Here is a 21271-nt window from a genome sequence, read left to right as displayed (position 1 = left end):
ACATATGGAGAAGTGCACAAACTGCATGTGTTACGTTTCATAACAAATTCATCCACACGTGTGACATGCATGCCACTGTGCACACTCCACACACTTTGTCATCAAGGCAGAGTCCCTGAATCCCTTCCCTGCCAATCTGCACCAATCCCAGGGCAGTTCACTGTCTGTCTTCCCCCACCAGAGCTCTGCTGCCTGTCCTGGACCCTCATATAAATGGGATCATACAGCACATTCTCCTTTCTGCCTAGATTTTTTTGCTCAACTAAGTGTTTCAGAGATTCGTCCAGATCATAATGCATTTTAACACTTCAGCTGTCCATTGCCGATTCTCTCCTATTGTACACGTGGGGCAAAACCCGACTATCCATTCTGCTGGCAATGGGCATCTGTACGTTTCTGATTCTGAGCTGTATGAATGACATTCCTCTAGACATTCTTGACCTAATCTCTTTTCTTGAACATACATATTTCATTTATCTTGGGTAATTATCTAGAAGTGGAACTGGTATATATTAATAGCCAAAACATTGTCCAAAACTACTGTCCTAGTGGATGAGAGCTCTGATTTCCTGCATCTTAGCCCACTTTTTGCATCATCAGTCTTCCTAATTTTAGCCGTTCTAATGGTTGCGTATTGATATCTCTTTTTGGTTTTAATTTGTGTCTCCCTGTTGAGCATGTTTCGATATGGCTATTGGCTATTTGTATATTTTCCATTATCGAGTTTCTCTTCGAGTATTTTGCCCAATTTTTTAAAACTTGGATTTTTTTTTTTGTCCTTTATTACTAAATTACAAGAGTTCTTATATTCTGGGTACAAATCAGCTGTCTTGATTGTAAATATATTATCCCAATCTGTGGCTTGCTTTTTCTTTTCTCAACAGTGTATTTCAATAAGCTGAAACTTTTTATTTTGATGAAAACAATCTTTTTATGATTAGTGCTTTCTATGTCCTAAGAAATCTGCCCACATGAAAACCATGAAAGCAATCTCCTATATTTTCTTCTGCAAGCTTTATAGTTTTAGATTTCACATTTAGGATTTATGATCCATTTTGTGATAATTTTCATATATGGTATGAGAGCTCAAAGTTCATTTTTTCCCACATGATGCACGGATTTTCAGCACAACTTATTAAAAAGACTTCTCCACCCCATTGAACTACTTTGAGATCTTTGCTGGAAATCAATTGATCATATAGGTGTGACTCTATTTCCTAATTCTCTGTTTTCTTGTCTTGGCCTATGTATCTGTCTCTAGGCCATTACCACTTTTTATTTGCTCTTCATTATCAATATTCTCAACCAAACTGACCTCATATGGCTCCAGGAAAGGGCTTCTGCCTTCTGAAAATGCTTCCCCACATGACCTAAAATATATGAAATCATTTCAACAAAGCCATTTATTTTGCAATGAGTAACATGGTTTATTATGCAAATGTCCTGGGTCATTTGAAGTAATGCATTAAAAACAGCTGGAAGATAACTAACAATGACTAGGCCTTCCCCCCAGAATGGTCCTTGATTGGAGGACAGCACCAGATGCTGTCTACACTAGGTGCTATCTATATTAGGCACTGTCTGTACCAGGCACTCTACACCAGGGCCAATCCTGGTGGCTGCATTGCTCTCAGGTTGATTTCCAGTTGGTTGACATCAGACGCCCTGGGCCTGAGCTGGGCAGCCAAAGGCACGAATGGCTGAACTGTGGGACTGCCCGGCCACCCCTGCCAGCCGCCTTCCTTCTCCTTCTTGCAGATTTTGCAGTGGGAGGTGGGGAGGCAGCCCAAGTATGGGAATTCCCTTCACCAGCTTCTCTCGGAGGGCCCAAATTGTCCAGAACTGAGCAAAATGAAAGAGTGGCCTCCATTTCACATCAGTAACCTGTATGAAGCCAGATGTTGAGAAGGCAGCTGTAATGGCCACAGTAAAACCAGCCAGACATCAGAGTCCTGCTCATACTGAACCAACTGAACAGAGACGCCAGCTGACAGACTCTGGGGAAGCAATGTGAGGAAAGGCATGACTGTCATGGTGACCATCCTACACAAGAGATGTAGCCCCCACCCTCTCTGACAACACTCTAAGCACACTGTCCATGCTTTGTCTGGAACAGCTGTTTCTCACATGGATTTCACTTGCTTTCCATGTTCACCCACCTCCAGAACTTTATTTTCCCAAACTGAAACTGTCCCCATAAAACACCAACTCCCCACCTGACCCCAGCCTGGTCCCCACCATGCTACCTCCTGCCTCTATGATTCTGACTCCCCAGGGACCTCACATAAGTGGAATCACACAGTATTTGTCTTTTGCTTATTTCACTTAACATAATGTCCTCAAGGTTCATCCATGTTGGAGTATATTGCAGAAGTTCCTTCCTTCTTACAGCTGAATAATATTCCACCATGTGGATGGACCACATTTTGTCTATCCATTCATCTATTGGACACCCTGGTTGCTCCCAGCTTTCGGCCATTGTGAACATTGCTACTCTGCACATGGTGTGCAAATGTCTCTTTGAGTCTCTCATTCCAATTCTTTTGGGTGTGTACCCAGAAGCAGGATTGATGGTTTCATCGTGAAGCATGATTTTGCATTCCCACCAGCAGTGCACAAGGGGCCCAGTTGCTCTACATCTCACAGTACTTGTTATTTTCTAGTTGTCTTTTTTCAACAATATCCATCCTAATGGGTGTGAGGCTTATCTCACTGTGGTTTTGATTTGCATTTCCCTGAGGATTAAGGATGTTGAGCGTCTTTTCATGTGTCTGTTGGCCATCTGCGTGTCTTCTTTGGAGAAATGTCTATTCAGGTCCTTTGCCTTAAATCTGAATTTCAGATAAACAATGAATAATTTTTTCAGTATATGTATGTCCCACACAATATTGGAGGTTTATATATATATATATATATATATATATATATATATATATATATATATATATATGTTTTTAATGTCTGTTGTTTATCTGCAACCCAATTTTAACTTGGTGTCTTGTGTTTTTATGTGATAAATCTGGCAACCCCAGAAGACAAGACTTTTGATGAATCTAAACAATCTTTAAATATTTCACAGTTTTGCTAAGGTGAGGTCTAAAATGGTTTAGTGTATTTTTGTGAGTAAACAATGGCTGGTAACCCTGCTTTATTGGAAAACTGTAATTTCATTTTGAGATGCTCCAAACTAAATCATCTGAGCCCCACACTCTGTGTGGTGTTTTGGGGCTCCCTTAATGAAATCACAGCTCAAGCAGGAGATGTCACTGTCTTGTAGTGAATTAGCTTGGGCTGAAAGTATCTGGGAGAGCCTTGCCTTCCCTGGCCTGATTTTCTTGCACAGCAGAATGAAGAAGGGGCAGATGCTTTACATTTGAGTTATTTATTGTTCTCTTTCAAAGAACATTACATCGTTATGCTGTTAACAGGCACCTGAATGAATTTTAGTGTGAACTCCGCTGGCCTCTGGGAAGGTAGGCTAAAGAGAGCAGAGGCTCAGAACTGGAAGGGAAAGAGCAAGCCTCCCGCCCAGGTCTGGACACCCGAAAGCGAAGGGCATGTTCAGCCACTCATTAATGTTCCTGTGGGAAGTCACCTTCGAGGGTGGGAACAGCTCTGCTGACTGGCAGCAGATGCCAACAAGAGGCAGCAGAGGCAGAGAGCACACTAAAACGCTGCCCTTGGGAGATGGGGAGACCCTGCACAGCAAGGAAACTCAGCACCCAAGGAGCAGGGCACTGGGCCCGCCAAGAGGGGGAGCAGGAAAGGGCCGTGGCCCCTTGCAGCACCCTCAGTCAGTGGTGGTGACAGCACCCTAACGTGATCAGTTCATGGGGACTCACCGCCAGGTGGCAGGAGGGACTGTGAAGGCAGGAGTGTGGGCGGAGGCAGGCTCCTGGGTGTCCAGCCACCCGTCCTGCCCTGAGAGGCCCCTCTGTGGACAGGCACCCTGACTTCACTGGTGGGCCCGCTAAAATCAGGAGCTGCTCCTCTGCACCTTCACTAGTCAACTTTCCATTCCTCCCAATTGTACTTCCAACCTCTAATCACCTTAACTGCTCTGTGTGAGGGAGAAATTGCTGAGACTAGAGGCAGCAATTATGCAGGAGAGGTCCTGAGCAGTAGGTCCCCGCTGTGCTGGGCTGGGGGGTGTCTGGGGCCCAAGACACGTCTGGGTCTGGCCCTCAGGTACCCCCGGACTGCAGGCTGTGGGCATCCAGGGATCATGCATTCCTGAGAGGACTCCTGCTCCACCTGCCCAAATGCACGGAGAACAGCCAAATGTCCAGCTGCTCAGAGTCCCCTCTGTTCACGCACTCCAGGCCCACGGAGCAGCTCTCCACCAGGAGGGCAGCAGCGTGCTTACCCACCTGAGTCTTGCTGCCCCGCAGCCTCCCCACCTGCTCCCAGGCCACCCAGCAGCCCGCAGGCTCGCAAGGGCACCGCCACGGGGACGCTCCAGCAAAGCCTGAGGGGCAATGCACAAGAGGGGCAGAGAGGCCAAAGACAAGAAGGAGGGAACTTGGAAAGTTTAAAATTGAATGGAGAGGGTATTGGACGTGGAGAGGGGTGGAAGATGGCGGCGTGAGTAGAACAGCGGAAATCTCCTCCCAAAACAACGTATATCTATGAAAATATAACAAAGACAACTCTTCCTAGAATAAAGACCAGAGGACACAGGACAATATCCAGACCACATCCACACCTGCGAGAACCCAGCGCCTCATGAAGGGGGTAAGATACAAGCCCCGACCCGGCGGGAGCCGAGCGCCCCTCCCCCCAGCTCCCGGCGGGAGAAGAATAGGCAGAGCGGGAGGGAGACGAAGCCCAGGGCTGCCGAACACCCAGCCCCAGCCATCCGGGCCAGAGTGCAGGGCGCTCGATACTAGGAAAACAGGGCAGCAAGAACAGTGAGCAGGCACTGGAGGCCGGGTGTTGGAGGACATAAGAAAAGCGCGCGACCATTTTTTTTTGTTGTTTTGTTTTGTTTTTTTGCTGTTTTGTTTTGGCGAGCGCTTTTTGGAAGTCTTAAAGGGATAGGGACCCCAATACTAGGGAAACAGGGCAGCAAGACCAGTGAGCAGAGGTCCGAGGCTGGCACCGGAGAATAAAGAAAACCGAGTGACCACCTTTTTTTTTTAATTAAAAAAAAATTTTTTTTTTTTAATTTAAAAATTTTTTCTTTTTTTTTTTTTTTTTTCGGTGGTCGTTGTTTTGTTTTGGCGGGGGCTTTATGGAAGTCTTAAAGGGGCAGGGCGGGACACTTAATCCAGTGGTAGGGAATCGAGGGATCTCTGGGCACCCTAACCCCTGGGCTGCAGGGAGCAGGGAGGCCCCTTACGGAGATAAATAGCCTCCCAGCAGCTCCTGCTCCAACGCGACTCCACCATTTTGGAGTAGCTGCCCGAGCCAGGCCACGCCCACAGCAACAGCGGAGATTAACTCCATAGCAGCCGGGCAGGAAGCAGAAGCCCTGTCTGCGCGCAGCTGCGCAGCACAAGCCACTAGAGGCCGCTGTTCTCCCAGGAGAGGAGGGCCACAAACCAACAAGAAAGGAAGTCCTTCCAGCCGTCACTCGTCCCAGCTCTGCAAACTATTCCTATCACCATGAAAACGCAAAGCTACAGGCAGACAAAGATCACAGAGACAACACCAGAGAAGGAGACAGACCTAACCAGTCTTCCTGACAAAGAATTCAAAATAAGAATCATAAACATGCTGACAGAGATGCAGAGAAATACGCAAGAGAAATGGGATGAAGTCCGGAGGGAGATCACAGATGCCAGAAAGGAGATCACAGAAATGAAACAAACTCTGGAAGGGTTTATAAGCAGAATGGATAGAATGCAAGAGGCCATTGATGGAATTGAAATCAGAGAACAGGAACGCATAGAAGCTGACATAGAGAGAGACAAAAGGATCTCCAGGAATGAAACAATATTAAGAGAACTGTGTGACCAATCCAAAAGGAACAATATCCGTATTATAGGGGTCCCAGAAGAAGAAGAGAGAGGAAAAGAGTTGGAAAGTATCTTAGAAGAAATAATTGCTGAAAACTTCCCCAAGCTGGGGGAGGAAATAATCGAACAGACCACGGAAATACACAGAACCCCCAACAGAAAGGATCCAAGAAGGACAACACCAAGACACATAATACTTAAAATGGCAAAGATCAAGGACAAGGAAAGAGTGTTAAAGGCAGCTAGAGAGAAAAAGGTCACCTATAAAGGGAAACCCATCAGGCTAACATCAGATTTCTCAACAGAAATCCTACAGGCCAGAAGAGAATGGCATGATATATTTAATACAATGAAACAGAAGGGCCTTGAACCAAGGATACTGTATCCAGCACGACTATCATTCAAATATGACGGTGGGATTAAACAATTCCCAGACAAACAAAAGCTGAGGGAATTTGCTTTCCACAAACCACCTCTACAGAACATCTTACAGGGACTGCTCTAGATGGGAGCACTCCTAGAAAGAGCACAGCACAAAACACCCAACATATGAAGAATCGAGGAGGAGGAACAAGAAGGGAGAGGAGAAAAGAATCTCCAGACAGTGTATATAACAGCTCAATAAGCAAGCTAAGTTAGGCAGTAAGATACTAAAGAGGCTAACCTAGAACCTTTGGTAACCACGAATCTAAAGCCTGCAATGGCAATAAGTACATATCTTTCAATAGTCAACCTAAATGTTAATGGGTTGAATGCACCAATCAAAAGACACAGAGTAACAGAATGGATAAAAAAGCAAGACCCATCTATATGCTGCTTACAAGAAACTCACCTCAAACCCAAAGACATGTACAGACTAAAAGTCAAGGGATGGAAAAACATATTTCAAGCAAACAACAGTGAGAAGAAAGCAGGGGTTGCAGTACTAATATCAGACAAAATAGACTTCAAAACAAAGAAAGTAACAAGAGATAGAGAAGGACATTACATAATGATAAAGGGCTCAGTCAAACAAGAGGATATAACCATTCTAAATATATATGCACCCAACACAGGAGCACCAGCATATGTGAAACAAATACTAACAGAACTAAAGGGGGATATAGACTGCAATGCATTCATTCTAGGAGACTTCAACACACCACTCACCCCAAAGGATAGATCCACTGGGCAGAAAATAAGTAAGGACACGGAAGCACTGAACAACACAGTAGAGCAGATGGACCTAATAGACATCTATAGAACTCTACATCCAAAAGCAACAGGATATACATTCTTCTCAAGTGCACATGGAACATTCTCCAGAATAGACCACATACTAGGCCACAAAAAGAGCCTCAGAAAATTCCAAAAGATTGAAATCCTACCAACCAACTTTTCAGACCACAAAGGCATAAAACTAGAAATAAACTGTATAAAGAAAGCAAAAAGGCTCACAAACACATGGAGGCTTAACAACACGCTCCTAAATAATCAATGGATCAATGACCAAATCAAAATGGAGATCCAGCAATATATGGAAACAAATGACAACAACAACACAAAGCCCCAACTACTATGGGACACAGCAAAAGCAGTCTTAAGAGGAAAGTATATAGCAATCCAGGCATATTTAAAAAAGGAAGAACAATCCCAAATGAATGGTCTAATGTCACAATTATCGAAATTGGAAAAAGAAGAACAGATGAGGCCTAAGGTCAGCAGAAGGAGGGACATAATAAAGATCAGAGAAGAAATAAATAAAATTGAGAAGAATAAAACAATAGCAAAAATCAATGAAACCAAGAGCTGGTTCTTTGAGAAAATAAACAAAATAGATAAGCCTCTAGCCAGACTTATTAAGAAGAAAAGAGAGTCAACACAAATCAACAGTATCAGAAACGAGAAAGGAAAAATTACGACGGACCCCACAGAAATACAAAGAATTATTAGAGAATACTATGAAAACCTATATGCTAACAAGCTGGAAAACCTAGGAGAAATGGACAACTTCCTAGAAAAATACAACCTTCCAAGATTGACCCAGGAAGAAACAGAAAATCTAAACAGACCAAATACCAGCAACGAAATTGAAGCGGTAATCAAAAAAGTACCCAATAACAAAACCCCCGGGCCAGATGGATTTACCTCAGAATTTTATCAGACATACAGGGAAGACATAATACCCATTCTCCTTAAAGTTTTCCAAAAAATAGAGGAGGAGCAATACTTCCAAACTCATTCTATGAAGCTAACATCACCCTAATACCAAAACCAGGCAAAGACCCCACCAAAAAAGAAAACTACAGACCAATATCCCTGATGAACGTAGATGCAAAAATACTCAACAAAATATTAGCAAACCGAATTCAAAAATACATCAAAAGGATCATACACCATGACCAAGTGGGATTCATCCCAGGGATGCAAGGATGGTACAACATTCGAAAGTCCATCAACATCATCCACCACATCAACAAAAAAAAAGACAAAAACCACATGATCATCTCCATAGATGCTGAAAAAGCATTTGACAAAGTTCAACATCCATTCATGATAAAAACTCTCAGCAAAATGGGAATAGAGGGCAAGTACCTCAACATAATAAAGGCCATCTATGATAAACCCACAGCCAACATTATATTGAACAGCGAGAAGCTGAAAGCATTTCCTCTGAGATCGGGAACTAGACAGGGATGCCCACTCTCTCCACTGTTATTTAACATAGTACTGGAGGTCCTAGCCATGGCAATCAGACAAAATAAAGAAATACAAGGAATCCAGATTGGTAAAGAAGAAGTTAAACTGTCACTATTTGCAGATGACATGATACTGTACATAAAAAACCCTAAAGACTCCACCCCAAAACTACTAGAACTGATATTGGAATACAGCAAAGTTGCAGGATACAAAATCAACACACAGAAATCTGTGGCTTTCCTATATACTAACAATGAACCAACAGAAAGAGAAATCAGGAAAACAACTCCATTCACAATTGCATCAAAAAAAATAAAATACCTAGGAATATACCTAACCAAAGAAGTGAAAGACTTATACTCTGAAAACTACAAGTCACTCTTAAGAGAAATTAAAGGGGACACTAACAGATGGAAACTCATCCCATGCTCGTGGCTAGGAAGAATTAATATCGTCAAAATGGCCATCCTGCCCAAAGCAATATACAGATTTGATGCAATCCCTATGAAACTACCAGCAACATTCTTCAATGAACTGGAACAAATAATTCAAAAATTCATATGGAAACACCAAAGACCCCGAATAGCCAAAGCAATCCTGAGAAAGAAGAATAAAGTAGGGGGGATCTCACTCCCCAACTTCAAGCTCTACTATAAAGCCATAGTAATCAAGACAATTTGGTACTGGCACAAGAGCAGAGCCACAGACCAATGGAACAGACTAGAGAATCCAGACATTAACCCAGACATATATGGTCAATTAATATTTGATAAAGGAGCCATGGACATACAATGGCGAAATGACAGTCTCTTCAACAGGTGGTGCTGGCAAAACTGGACAGCTACATGTAGGAGAATGAAACTGGACCATTGTCTAACCCCATATACAAAAGTAAACTCAAAATGGATCAAAGACCTGAATGTAAGTCATGAAACCATTAAACTCTTGGAAGAAAACATAGGCGAAAACCTCTTAGACATAAACATGAGTGACCTCTTCTTGAACATATCTCCCCGGGCAAGGAAAACAACAGCAAAAATGAGTAAGTGGGACTATATTAAGCTGAAAAGCTTCTGTACAGCAAAAGACACCATCAATAGAACAAAAAGGAACCCTACAGTATGGGAGAATATATTTGAAAATGACACATCCGATAAAGGCTTGACGTCCAGAATATATAAAGAGCTCACACGCCTCAACAAACAAAAAACAAATAACCCAATTAAAAAATGGGCAGAGGAACTGAACAGACAGTTCTCCAAAAAAGAAATACAGATGGCCAACAGACACATGAAAAGATGCTCCACATCGCTAATTATCAGAGAAATGCAAATTAAAACTACAATGAGGTATCACCTCACACCAGTAAGGATGGCTGCCATCCAAAAGACAAACAACAACAAATGTTGGCAAGGCTGTGGAGAAAGGGGAACCCTCCTACACTGCTGGTGCGAATGTAAGTTAGTTCAACCATTGTGGAAAGCAGTATGGAGGTACATCAAAATGCTCAAAACAGACCTACCATTTGACCCAGGAATTGCACTCCTAGGAATTTACCCTAAGAATGCAGCAATCAAGTATGAGAAAGATCAGTGCACCCCTATGTTTATCGCAGCACTATTTACAATAGCCAAGAATTGGAAGCAACCTAAATGTCCATCGATAGATGAATGGATAAAGAAGATGTGGTACATATACACAATGGAATACTATTCAGCCATAAGAAAAGGGCAAATCCAATCATTTGCAGCAACATGGATGGAGCTGGAGGGTATTATGCTCAGTGAAACAAGCCAAGCGGAGAAAGAGAAATACCAAATGATTTCACTTATCTGTGGAATATAAGAACAAAGGAAAAACTGAAGGAACAAAACAGCAGCAGAATCACAGATCTCAAGAATGGACTAACAGGTACCAAAGGGAAAGGGACTGGGGAGGATAGGTGGGTGGGGAGGGATAAGGGGGGGAGAAGTGGGGGGGTATTAAGATTAACATGCATGGGGGGTAGGAGAAAAGGGAGGGCTGTACAACACAGAGAAGGCAAGTAGTGATTCTACAACATTTTGCTATGCTGATGGACAGTGACTGTAAAGGGGTTTACGGGGGAGACCTGGTATAGGGGAGAGCCTAGTAAACATAATATTTGTCATGTAAGTGTAGATTAGTGATACCAAAAACAAAACAAAATGAAACATAACAAAAAAGAAAGGGCAGTTCCTGTGTGGTAACCTCCAATGAGTTCTACACAAGGGTATAAAGGGCATATAAAAGTGTAGGCAAAGGGTCTGTTTGCGTTTATACAGAAGATCAAAGCCTAATTGGGCTACCCCGAAAATGAACTAAGATACGATATGAAAGAGAACTTCCAACATCAGCACTCTCAGGAAGACTCATGCCAGAAGATGATCATCAAAAAACCCCAACAAAGATCCACGCACTGCTACAGCTGTAGATGCACTCATCCCACCAGCTCCTGGACTTGCCATGGGAATGAAGGAGATATCTAAGCTGGCCTGTGCATACAGTAAAACAACAAATTTGACTGGATCTATACTGTTGGAACTCAACCAAGAATTAGGAGAAGTGCAAATTGTAGCGCTCCAAAATCTTACAACTACAGACTATTTACTGTTAAAAGAACATAAGGGATGTGAACATTCCCCAGGAATGGGTTGTTTTAATTTGTCTGATTTCTCTCAGACTGTTCAAGTTCAGTTGGACAATATCCACCATATCATAGATAAGTTTTTACAAATGCCTAAGGTGCCTAACTGGTTTTCTTGGTTTCACTGGAGATGGCTGCCAGCACCATCTGTTGAAGAGATTACAGGTCTGCTTTGGTTATGTAACTATACTCCTATTATGTTAATGTTTGTGCGCAATTTAAGTAGTAGCTTAAAACCTATACATGCTGAAGTTACTCTACAAGAAGATATGTCAAAGAAATAATCAATCTTCCCATGTTTTCTTCCGCCTGCTACTTCTATAGCTTTTCTTCTTCCTTCCTAATTACAACCCTTAAATAGAATTTGTGCCTCATATCAAATTTACCGAGTATCATAATTCTTCCAAGTGGTAAAGATACCTCAAGACAAATGCTGGGCATAGAAGCTACAGGGCATAAATATGCAAAGAAATAAAAAGCTAACCATTTCAAACAATAAGGCTTCTCTCTCACTTACCAACTTTACATTTCCCTGTATGGCCCCGGAAGATGACTGGTTAGCCAGAGACGGGTAAGATTCCTCAAGGGAGGAACAACCTAAGACAGGCACAGTCGCAGGGGGGTCATCAGGTGAGAAATTGTGGATCAACAGAGGTGAGGCTTAGAACCTCACCCCCCCGTTCTGAGAGAAATCTTCTGCATACGTGGATGTTTTATTGCCCTTGTCTAGCTTGGATTAACACATAGTCTACAGGCACACACCTGATCATCTACATTTGCTCTCTTACAACACTAAACTATGTTTTCTACCTTTATCTTGTAGCTACCTACCACTTCAGCATTCTATTAAAAATAATAATAATAAAGAGAGAAATGTGGTATCCACATATAAATCAAGTATAAAAACCAAATCAGTATTCATATTTGAACTGACTGTTTATAGTTCATAATGCATGAGCAAAACCGAAAGTTTCTGTGATGACTGCCCTTGTACTGTTCACTATGTAACTTATTCATTATGTAAGAATTTGTTCTCCATGTAAGAACTTGTTTGTTATGCCTCAGAAGATTGGAGACTGACGAAAATTAGGCTTGGGGTGGATTAATGATTGTGCATTGAGCATTGACTCCCCTATACAGAATTTTACTGTCGTTAACAACCATTTGATCAATAAATATGAGAGATGCCCTCACAAAAAAAAAAAAAAAAAGGACAGACTTCCAATGGTAAAATAAATAAGTAACCGGGATGTAATGTATAGCATAAGGAATATAGTCAAGATATTGTAACAGCTTGGTAGGGTGATAGCTGGAACCTAGAATTATGTATATAAATGTTTTATCACTGTGTTGTACACTTGAAACTAATGTAATGTAATACTGTGCGTCAGCTACCCTTCAATTAAAAATAATTATCTAAAAAAAAAAAATTGAATGGAGAGAGGAATTTGATAAAATGTTGTCAGAAATTCAATATAAGACTGAGCTAGAATGAAGTGGCTGAAACCAAACGCATTGTCAACCTCTTTTGTCTAAACCCTCAGTAATAAGAACACAAAATACGGGTTTTTTCTGACATGGGATGTCAAAGTGCCTTTCCTGTTCTTTTCTTTCCAGACAAAGTAAGCATGTCATCAGCCTTCATGACTCCCTTCAAGCACCTAAGTCCTGGGGCCGCAAACAAGGAGGATGACGACAATCTGAGTAAGCAGCTCCCTTCCTAAAGAATGCAGGGGCCCCGGCCGATGTGCAGAGGGGGTCTGCCATGGTCTTGAAAGGCTGGGGCCCTTGGTGTGGGGTGGGGGCACTGTCTAGGCTTCCTGGAGCAGGAGGCCCTGTTCCAGTCCCCACCAGAAAATCCATCTTCAGCTGGAACCACATCCCCACCTGGATTCCCTCCACACCTGGAATCCCATTGCCACCTGGTTCCATCCCCATTGGGAATCTTGTCCCCACCTGGTTCCATCCGCACCCAGAATCCCATCCCCACCTGCATGGTAAGAAAATAATAGCAGTGACCATGTGATTGAGAACTCTGGGAATTATAGGGAAAAAACAGTTATTTTGGACCATCCTTCCTCTCTTTCCTTTGTTTTGCTCCTCCAAACCAAAAATGGGAAAGAAAAATGAATGCAGTGTCTTTGAGCACAGTTTGTACAATGACTTAACAGGGAAAGAGCTAGAGGGAGGCCTGCCTGTGAACCACTCAGGCACGTGAACCTGGAGAGACACCCCAGCATGTGTGCGGCAGGATCTGAGTCTCCCCGCTCAGACCACTGAGGAGACAGCAGAAACAGGGCTGGTGCGTGTGCACGTGGGGGAACACATGAGGGAGGGAGAGCCCCGGGCATGCCGGGCATGCCAGGCATGCAGAATGCTGTCCTCGTTTGTAGCATATTGGCAGGCATTTAAATAAGGGGATGAAATGTTCCAAACCGTATGAACAGCTCTTGCATTTCAATATTACCTAACAGATGGGTTACCTCCTCTGCCATAAAGAGTCAAGAGCATGCTTGTTGTCACGGGGTGGGGAGGAGGTGGGATGCTTACAGGTGACTGCTACGTTATAAATCTGACCTCGAAGCAACAGCAGGAAGGACTTGCATGGAAATGTTGTCCATTTTGCCATCATCCTTTTAGAAACAACACTTTGCACAAGAACCATTTTCCCAGAAAAAACATTACCAGCAAGACGGGAAACTGAGTTTGTTGCCATGGATTATTCCACAGAGGCAAAGTCACAGAGCCACCACATGGCAGGACCAGACGAGTTTTACTGGGACCCAGCTTGACCTTTACATTTTCTGGATGAGGAGTAAAGCACACACAGAGGATTGGGGAAGCACCACGCAGATCAGAACTCTGACTCCTGGTCAGGGCTCGCAAGCGCCTGAGCGGAACACACGGATCCAAGCAACACTTTGATAAAATGGCCATTTCTGTTCTCTCATGGTCTAAGTTGGAAAATTCCTAGGACATAATCAAGTTACTTCAGAAATTTGGAATACATACACATACACATATATGTGCATACATACACATGTATATGCACACACATACAAATGCATACACAAATACATATACACGTACACACGTGTGCATACACATGCATATATAGACACATACATATACACATGCATGTGTGCATACACACATACATTGCACATACAACACATCTGTTTGTGTGTGCATGTGCATATACTGACACCTGTGTGTACATATGCACATGCATATACAACCAATATGTGTGCATGCAAGTACATATAATGTGTGTGTACATAGACACCTATACCCACATGTGTGCATACATGTATGCCAAAGCACATTTGAAGCATGCACAAGCACACACACACACACACACACAGCTGCACTGACATGTGCACACAGCTGCTGGATGGCATGTGTGGGATGAACACCTCAGGAAGAGCTCTGTCTCCTGCCCCTCCTCGTGTCCAGCTGTGGGATGGCCCATCTATTCTCCATGTGGGAGCTTGGCAGCCTCATGACCTCTGATGACGATTCAGGACAGTTAGGAAAATAAGCCCAGAGTGAGGGCAAGGCCCCCAGTGCCATCTTGCGCTCTTTAATCACTGCCACATGGACCTGGGCTGTGAGTTTACCGCTGAGAGCCTCAGGGCCTGTTCGTAAGATGGAGTAGGAACATGACCGGAGTCATGGAGGGAGGCAGTGTGAGTGAGATACTGCATGAAGATGTCTTAGGCAGGACCCAGAACTTGGGAGATGTGCCGTTGAAGTTGGCTGACATGGTAGCTGAGGCCATTTGCCTGATGCTCCCCATCAGCCAGGAACTGATAGATAAAAAGGTATTTGTTTATAATGTAAAATGCCTTTCAAAAGCTTGGAAAATTTTATTTCTATCAGTGGACCAGTCATCCCATTTGTAACATATGCTGTTAATTTACTTAGAAAACCCTGTTTTCACACACTGATCAAGGCAAACTTCCAAATTAATGCACTGTGTTCATGCTCCTGCCAGCTCTGCCAACACAGTCTTACCAGCTTGCCATCCAAACGCCAGAGGGAGGCAGACCCCAGAGGGCTGTGTGAGTCGGCGGTGTGGGGGGGGAGTGTGCCTTGGAGTGTGTGGTATGTCGTGTGTGTGGCATGTATTCCCCATGTGTGGTATGTGTGGAGTATGCTTTCCATGGGTGTAGCCCATGTACGTGTGTGTGCAGGGATGAAGTGGGGGCCGTGCAGCAAACACAAACTTTCTCTGACTTGCTCCGGCTCTCCTGCTTCACTTTAAAGGCCATGAGTGGCATGTCTGAGTTGGCTTAACATAGGGCAAGGTACCCACCTCCCATCTGTGCCCTTTCACCACTCAGGACCACCCTGCATACTTCCCATGTCCCCTCTGTCCCTGGTGCCCTGGCAGTCACCTCCACTGTTCCCTGCAGCTTGAGTTCCAATGTCATGGGTCAAGCTGGAGTTGTGGGTCAGTGGTGAACCCTCAAGCCCGGGAGACGGAGGCCAGCCATCAAGGTTGGTTTTGGCTTAGATGCCACATTTTTAAGACTTCTTGCCTACATGGGTAACTGAAAGCTCTCTTCTCTGAACACTGAGAAGCAGCAAATCACTGCTCTTGGCCCCATCACCTCCATGCCTACCACAGTCATTGGGGGGTGACTGCCTGGGTCCCACATGGAGGGGCTGCAATGCCCACTCCTGGCCAGAGTCATAGGATTGCAAAGTCCATACTCTGTGCCCTGGAGTCTGGAGAGGGGTGAGCCACCACATATCTAGTCCTCACCCAGATGTGTGTCAGGCAGCTTTCAGGGCACATGTGACAAGGCCTTGAAAGGCCATCTTCTGCCTGCTGCCTAGCCTGACCCAGGAGCCATCAGTGTCAGGCCCATGCACAGCTGGCGACACCAGAACTGGGCACATTCCAGAACCCAAGTCAGTAGGCCCAGCACATGGATGTGCCACTGTGCACCCCAGTTCACACATCTTCTCACCCCAAAAACACCAGGACCTCCTTCCAGTGAGGTTGCAGACTTCTGGCCTCAGGACTCGCTCCTGGCAGCCATGCTGTCTGATAGAGGCAGGGCGGACACGATGGCTGGTTCTCTAGCAGCTTCCCACCCACAGTCCCAGCAGTGTCATTATTAGTGATGTGGCATGGAAACGCTCCCAGTGATGTTCCTACCCGAGAATCTGGCCTGCATAACAGGCAGACAGATGCGATCCAGAAGGGACAGTGGAAGAGGGAGGGGGCAATATAGTACAAGGAAAACAGACAGGTGCCACAGTCACACGGAGAGCTAAGTGCCTCGAGATGGCAGCCGAGGACCTCACCCTCCACACGGCCTGTCCACATGTGAAGAAAGGCAGCCAGTGCCCAGACGCAGCCAATGTCCAGATGCAGCCTGGTGTTGCACTTAACTCTGGGAGAATGTATTTCACCTGGAAAAGAAGTTTAGCTACAGGTATGCCAATGTGAAATTCTGCTCTTTCTCCCCAAAATGCAATTATTTGATGTGATGGACCTTTAGAAGTAGCACTGCATTGCTGACACTTTTGTCAAAAAGAGAATATACTTGCAGGGCTCAGGAGATGGTGTGTGTGTGAGGAGCACTTCACTCCATGCCTTCCCTATGAGTCCCCCTGGCTCAGACACCTCCTTTAGTGCCTCGCAGTCTCCAGACTGTGGCGATTGCTCTGGGCCTGCCTCTTGTCCGTCAGAGTTATCTGCCCACTTCCCCTCTAACTTCCGCAATGGAAGGACACGGAGCTATCTGAAAATACGATGCCCGCCCCCCACGAAGACCATGCAGTGCCTCAGTTCACAGGGTTCGTGTCAGATGCTCAAGGGTGAGAGAATATGCATGTGTCCTGCTGTAGTAACACACCAGCGAGGGCACCTGGGATGCTCGCACATGGGAGTGGGTAGGCTTTGTGGAGGGAATCCGAGTCAGAAATTTCCCAAGGAGGAGAGCAAGTGGTGTGAGACCCAGGATGGGTGATAGGAGATGCCCCAGCCCAAGGTCTGTCGACCACATGCCCCCCATCTCTGCCTCTGCATCCTTCTACAAGGCAGACGTCCCCCACCCCCGAGCTGGCATACACACACGGGGGACAGGGCAGCCCTTGCACGACCCTCAGTGTTCAGCAGGCTTTCGGCAGATGACTCCCCTGCCTCCCCCTCATAGTGAAGGAGTTTCTTGCAGAGTTACCCCAGCTCTAACACACGGCACATCTCTGAGTCATGACTGGCAAGAAAAGCAATTATTTGGGAGAGTGAATTCCAGAGCAGAGTTAAAGGACACACTAATTCTCACATCCTAGTGTGAACCAACCATTTGAACTGTTCCAAGTGTACAAAAAATACATTTCAGAATCCAGTCGCTTTTCTCACATAATAAACATTGTATAACCAAGTCCTGTACCCCAGAACCCCGTGAGAACCCCAGCAGTGGGCCACCATGCTTCTCTCCTGCCCTGAGGCAATGGCAACTGTCACCTCTTTGGTGCTGTGATCAGTCATCACCAAACAACAAAAAACACAGTCTGGGAGCCTGTGACACGGACAGCTGTTAAGCATTCTCGTGCATTATCGCAAAAGCCCAGGAAGTGAGCCTGTCACCCATATGTACATGAGAAAGCACAGGTCTGTTGGTCTAACCTGGTGGGTAAAGCTGCATCCAATTCCCTTCTGCGTTGGCTGAATAGACACCAAATCAGCGCCGGGTCCCCAAATGTACAGGGTTAAAGGTTAAGGGGGGAATTGCCACAGGGCGGCCTGGACAGGAGCACATTCAGAGACCAGGCCCTGCTCCTCTTGGAGGAGACGATGCCTCATCTCCCACCTTAGGGGTGACCCAAGGCTCCAGGCCCACGGGGCCAGGGTGCAGAGCCCTGGGCTGGGGAAGGAGCCCGTGTGCCCAGACCCGGGAAGCAGGCAGCCAGACCACGTCCATGTTAGGGACAAGAGCTCTCTTGGCCTCCTGACTCTTCATCTCTGGGTTATTCTGTCTGTGAAACTCATTAACAAATTGAGAAGAAAATGAGACTCATTTTGTGGGTCAGGGAGGGCACTGCAATGTATGTGACCTCTTCATGTGGTAGAAAGAAACATGGATTCATGGAATCGGCACTGGCGTCCCACAGGAGGTGCACAGGGAATAGCTGCACAAATTCTTCAGGGACCCTGCTTCTGGGCTCAGCCTTCCCAGCCTGGAACCAGCAGATAGAGTGTCCCTGCAAGGCTGCCTCCCTCTGCCCTGGCCACGTGGGCATCACAGGGTCTGCCTGCCTCTCCCACTGGACCAAGCGACCCACAAGGCAAAGCTGTTGTCCCCTCGCCTCAGGAACTGAAGCCCACTGACACCAGTGAGTCCTGGTGAGTCTCTAAGAGCTAGTTTGCCTCACCAGCCAAAGGCTCAACGGGGCGCATTTTGTGTGAACTGCTGAGGCCAGCTTCCACGGCGCAGCAGGAGGTGCCCAGCCCCCTCAGAGGGTCCTGGGCCTTGGGCCAGGCACACTGTGCAGGGAGGACTGCTCCCCCGAGGGCCTGATTTCCTGGGAAATCCCTCACGAAGAGCTTAGCAGCTTCTCTCCTTCTTTCCTGGTACTGTCAAAAAATGTACTGGAGGTTCCTGGGGGTCCGGGTTCTAGTGGGGCCTACTCAATCTTTAGCTCAATCTCAGAAGAATCTCAGATCTGGTGCTGTTCAAACCCATGTCTTCTATCTTAAGGGTATGAGGCTCAGACAGGTTGAGGGACTTGCCCAAGGTCACACCCAGAGGGCGGAAGGGACTTTGCTGTCTCGTCTGCTTGACTGTGGATCCTGTGGATCCACCTGTCCCAACCAGGTTCCTGCACCTTGGACTCAGCCAGCCTGCTGAACAGAGTGTCTGGGCCTCATTGAAGGGAGCCAAATCCCTCATCTGCTCCTTCACAAAAGCCAGCAGGTGACAGCACCCCAGAGAGTCTAGCTAGCACACCCAGGCTAGGTCCCAGAAGCCTGGGTTTCTATCAATTATTATTAATTATTGATTGTTATGGAAGGTGTTTTCATGCCACAGGCTGATAATTGTGGCCTTTGCCACAGGAAACTTTATTACTTTCTTTATTTTGAAGTCTATTTTGTCTGATACTAGTATTGCAACACCTGCTTTTTTCTCTCTGTTGTTTGCATGAAATATCTTTTTCCATCCCTTGACTTTAAGTCTGTGCATGTCTTTGGGTTTGAGGTGAGTCTCTTGTAAGCAGCATATGGATTGGTCTTGCTTTTTTATCCATTCTATTACTCTGTGTCTTTTGATTGGTGCATTCAGTCCATTTACATTTAGGGTGATTATTGAAAGGTATGTACTTATTGCCATTGCAGGCTTTAAGTTTGTGGTTACCAAAGGTTCAAGGTTAGCTTCTTTACTATCTTACTGTCTAACTTAATTCGCTTATTGAGCTATAATAAACACTGTCTGATGATTCTTTCTCTCCCTTCTTATCCCTCCTCCTCCGTTCTTCATATGTTGGGTGTTTTGTTCTGTGCTCTTTTTAGGAGTGCTCCCATCTAGAGCAGTCCCTGTAAGATGCCCTGTTGAGGTGGTTTGTGGGAGGCAAATTCCCTCAACTTTTGCTTGTCTGGGAATTGTTTAATCCCTCCTTCATATTTAAATGATAATCATGCTGGATACAGTAATCTTGGTTCGAGGCCCTTCTGTTTCATTGCATTAAGTATATCATGCCATTCTCTTCTGGCCTGTAGGGTTTCTGTTGAAAAGTCTGATGATAACCTGATGGGTTTTCCTTTGTAGGTGACCTTTTTTTTCTCTCTGGCTTCCTTTAATACTTTGTCCTTGTCTTTGATCTTTGCCATTTTAATTATTATGTGTCTTGGTGTTGCCCTCCTTAGATCCCTTGTCATGAGAGTTCTGCGTACCTCTGTGGTCTGAGAGGCCATTTCCTCCCCTAGTTTGGGGAAGTTTTAAGCAATTATTTCTTCAAAGACACTTTCTATCCCTTTTTCTCTCTCTTCTTCTGGTACCCCTATAATGCGGATATTGTTCCATTTCGATTGGTCACTCAGTTCTCTTAAAATTCTTTCATTCCTGGAGATCCTTTTATCTCTCTCTGCATCAGCTTCTCTGCGTTCCTGTTCTCTGTTTTCTAGTCCATTAATGGTGTCTTGCATCTCGTCCATTCTGCTTTGAAGTCCTTCCAGAGCTTGTTTTATTTCTGTATTCTCCCTCCTTAGTTCTTGCATATTTCTCCGCAAGTCCATCAGCATGGTTATGACTTTTGTTTTGAATTCTTTTTCAGGAAGACCAGTTAAATCTATCTCCCCAGGTTCCTTCTCAGGGGAAGATGTAGCAGATGTCAAAGCTGTCTGGGTTAGTCTTGTCTGGATCAAATTTTTTTGCCTTTTCATGTTGATAGGTGCAATGGTGAGCTATTTACTTTCTGTCAGCTGGGAGGGCCAAGGCTTTCCACTAGCTCCTGGCCTTTCTTTACTGGGACAACTGCGACTCCTAGTGGCTTGTGTTGGGCAATTTTGTGTAGACTGGTTCTCTGTATCTTGCCCGGCCACTATGGAGGAAGCTCCATTGCTGTGGGTGTGGCCAGCCTCAGGCGGCTGCTCTGCTATGGCGGGGCCCTGTAGGGGTAATGGACGGGGGGCTGTTTGGCTGTTTACCTCCATGAGGGGTCTCAGAGCTGTTGCCCAGGGGGTTAGTGTGCCAGGGGTGCCCTGGAATTTCCAGCTGTTGGACTGTGACCTGGGAAGCTTCTGTCCAGCTGTGGCATCCCTGTCCCTTTAAGACTTTCAAAAAGCACTCGCTTTTCTTTGTCACAGGGGCACTGGCTTCGGGACCCTCTCACAGGTCTTGCTGTCCTGTTTCCCTAGTATCCAGCACCCCATGCACGCACTGTGTCTGCGCTCTGGTGGGGGTGGCTGGGGCTGGGTGTTCAGCAGTCCTGGGCTCCCTCTCCCTCCCTGATC

General features: G+C 45.4%; 1 protein-coding gene across 1 annotated transcript in view; it reads left to right on the top strand.

Moving 5' to 3' along the window:
• ADARB2 (adenosine deaminase RNA specific B2 (inactive)) overlaps window positions 1-21271 on the top strand; it is a 365713-nt gene that overhangs the window by 228662 nt on the left and 115780 nt on the right. The window contains exon 2 of the mRNA XM_036910803.2: window positions 12922-13008. Within this exon, the coding sequence (XP_036766698.2) occupies window positions 12922-13008 (87 nt within the window). The remainder of the gene's footprint in view (window positions 1-12921; window positions 13009-21271) is intronic.

This window comes from Manis pentadactyla, chromosome 3 (genome assembly GCF_030020395.1).
Source record: "Manis pentadactyla isolate mManPen7 chromosome 3, mManPen7.hap1, whole genome shotgun sequence".
Taxonomy (NCBI): Eukaryota; Metazoa; Chordata; class Mammalia; order Pholidota; family Manidae; genus Manis; species Manis pentadactyla.
The sequence above is the reverse complement of the archived record's forward strand: the minus strand, read 5'-3'. Positions and strand labels throughout refer to the sequence as shown.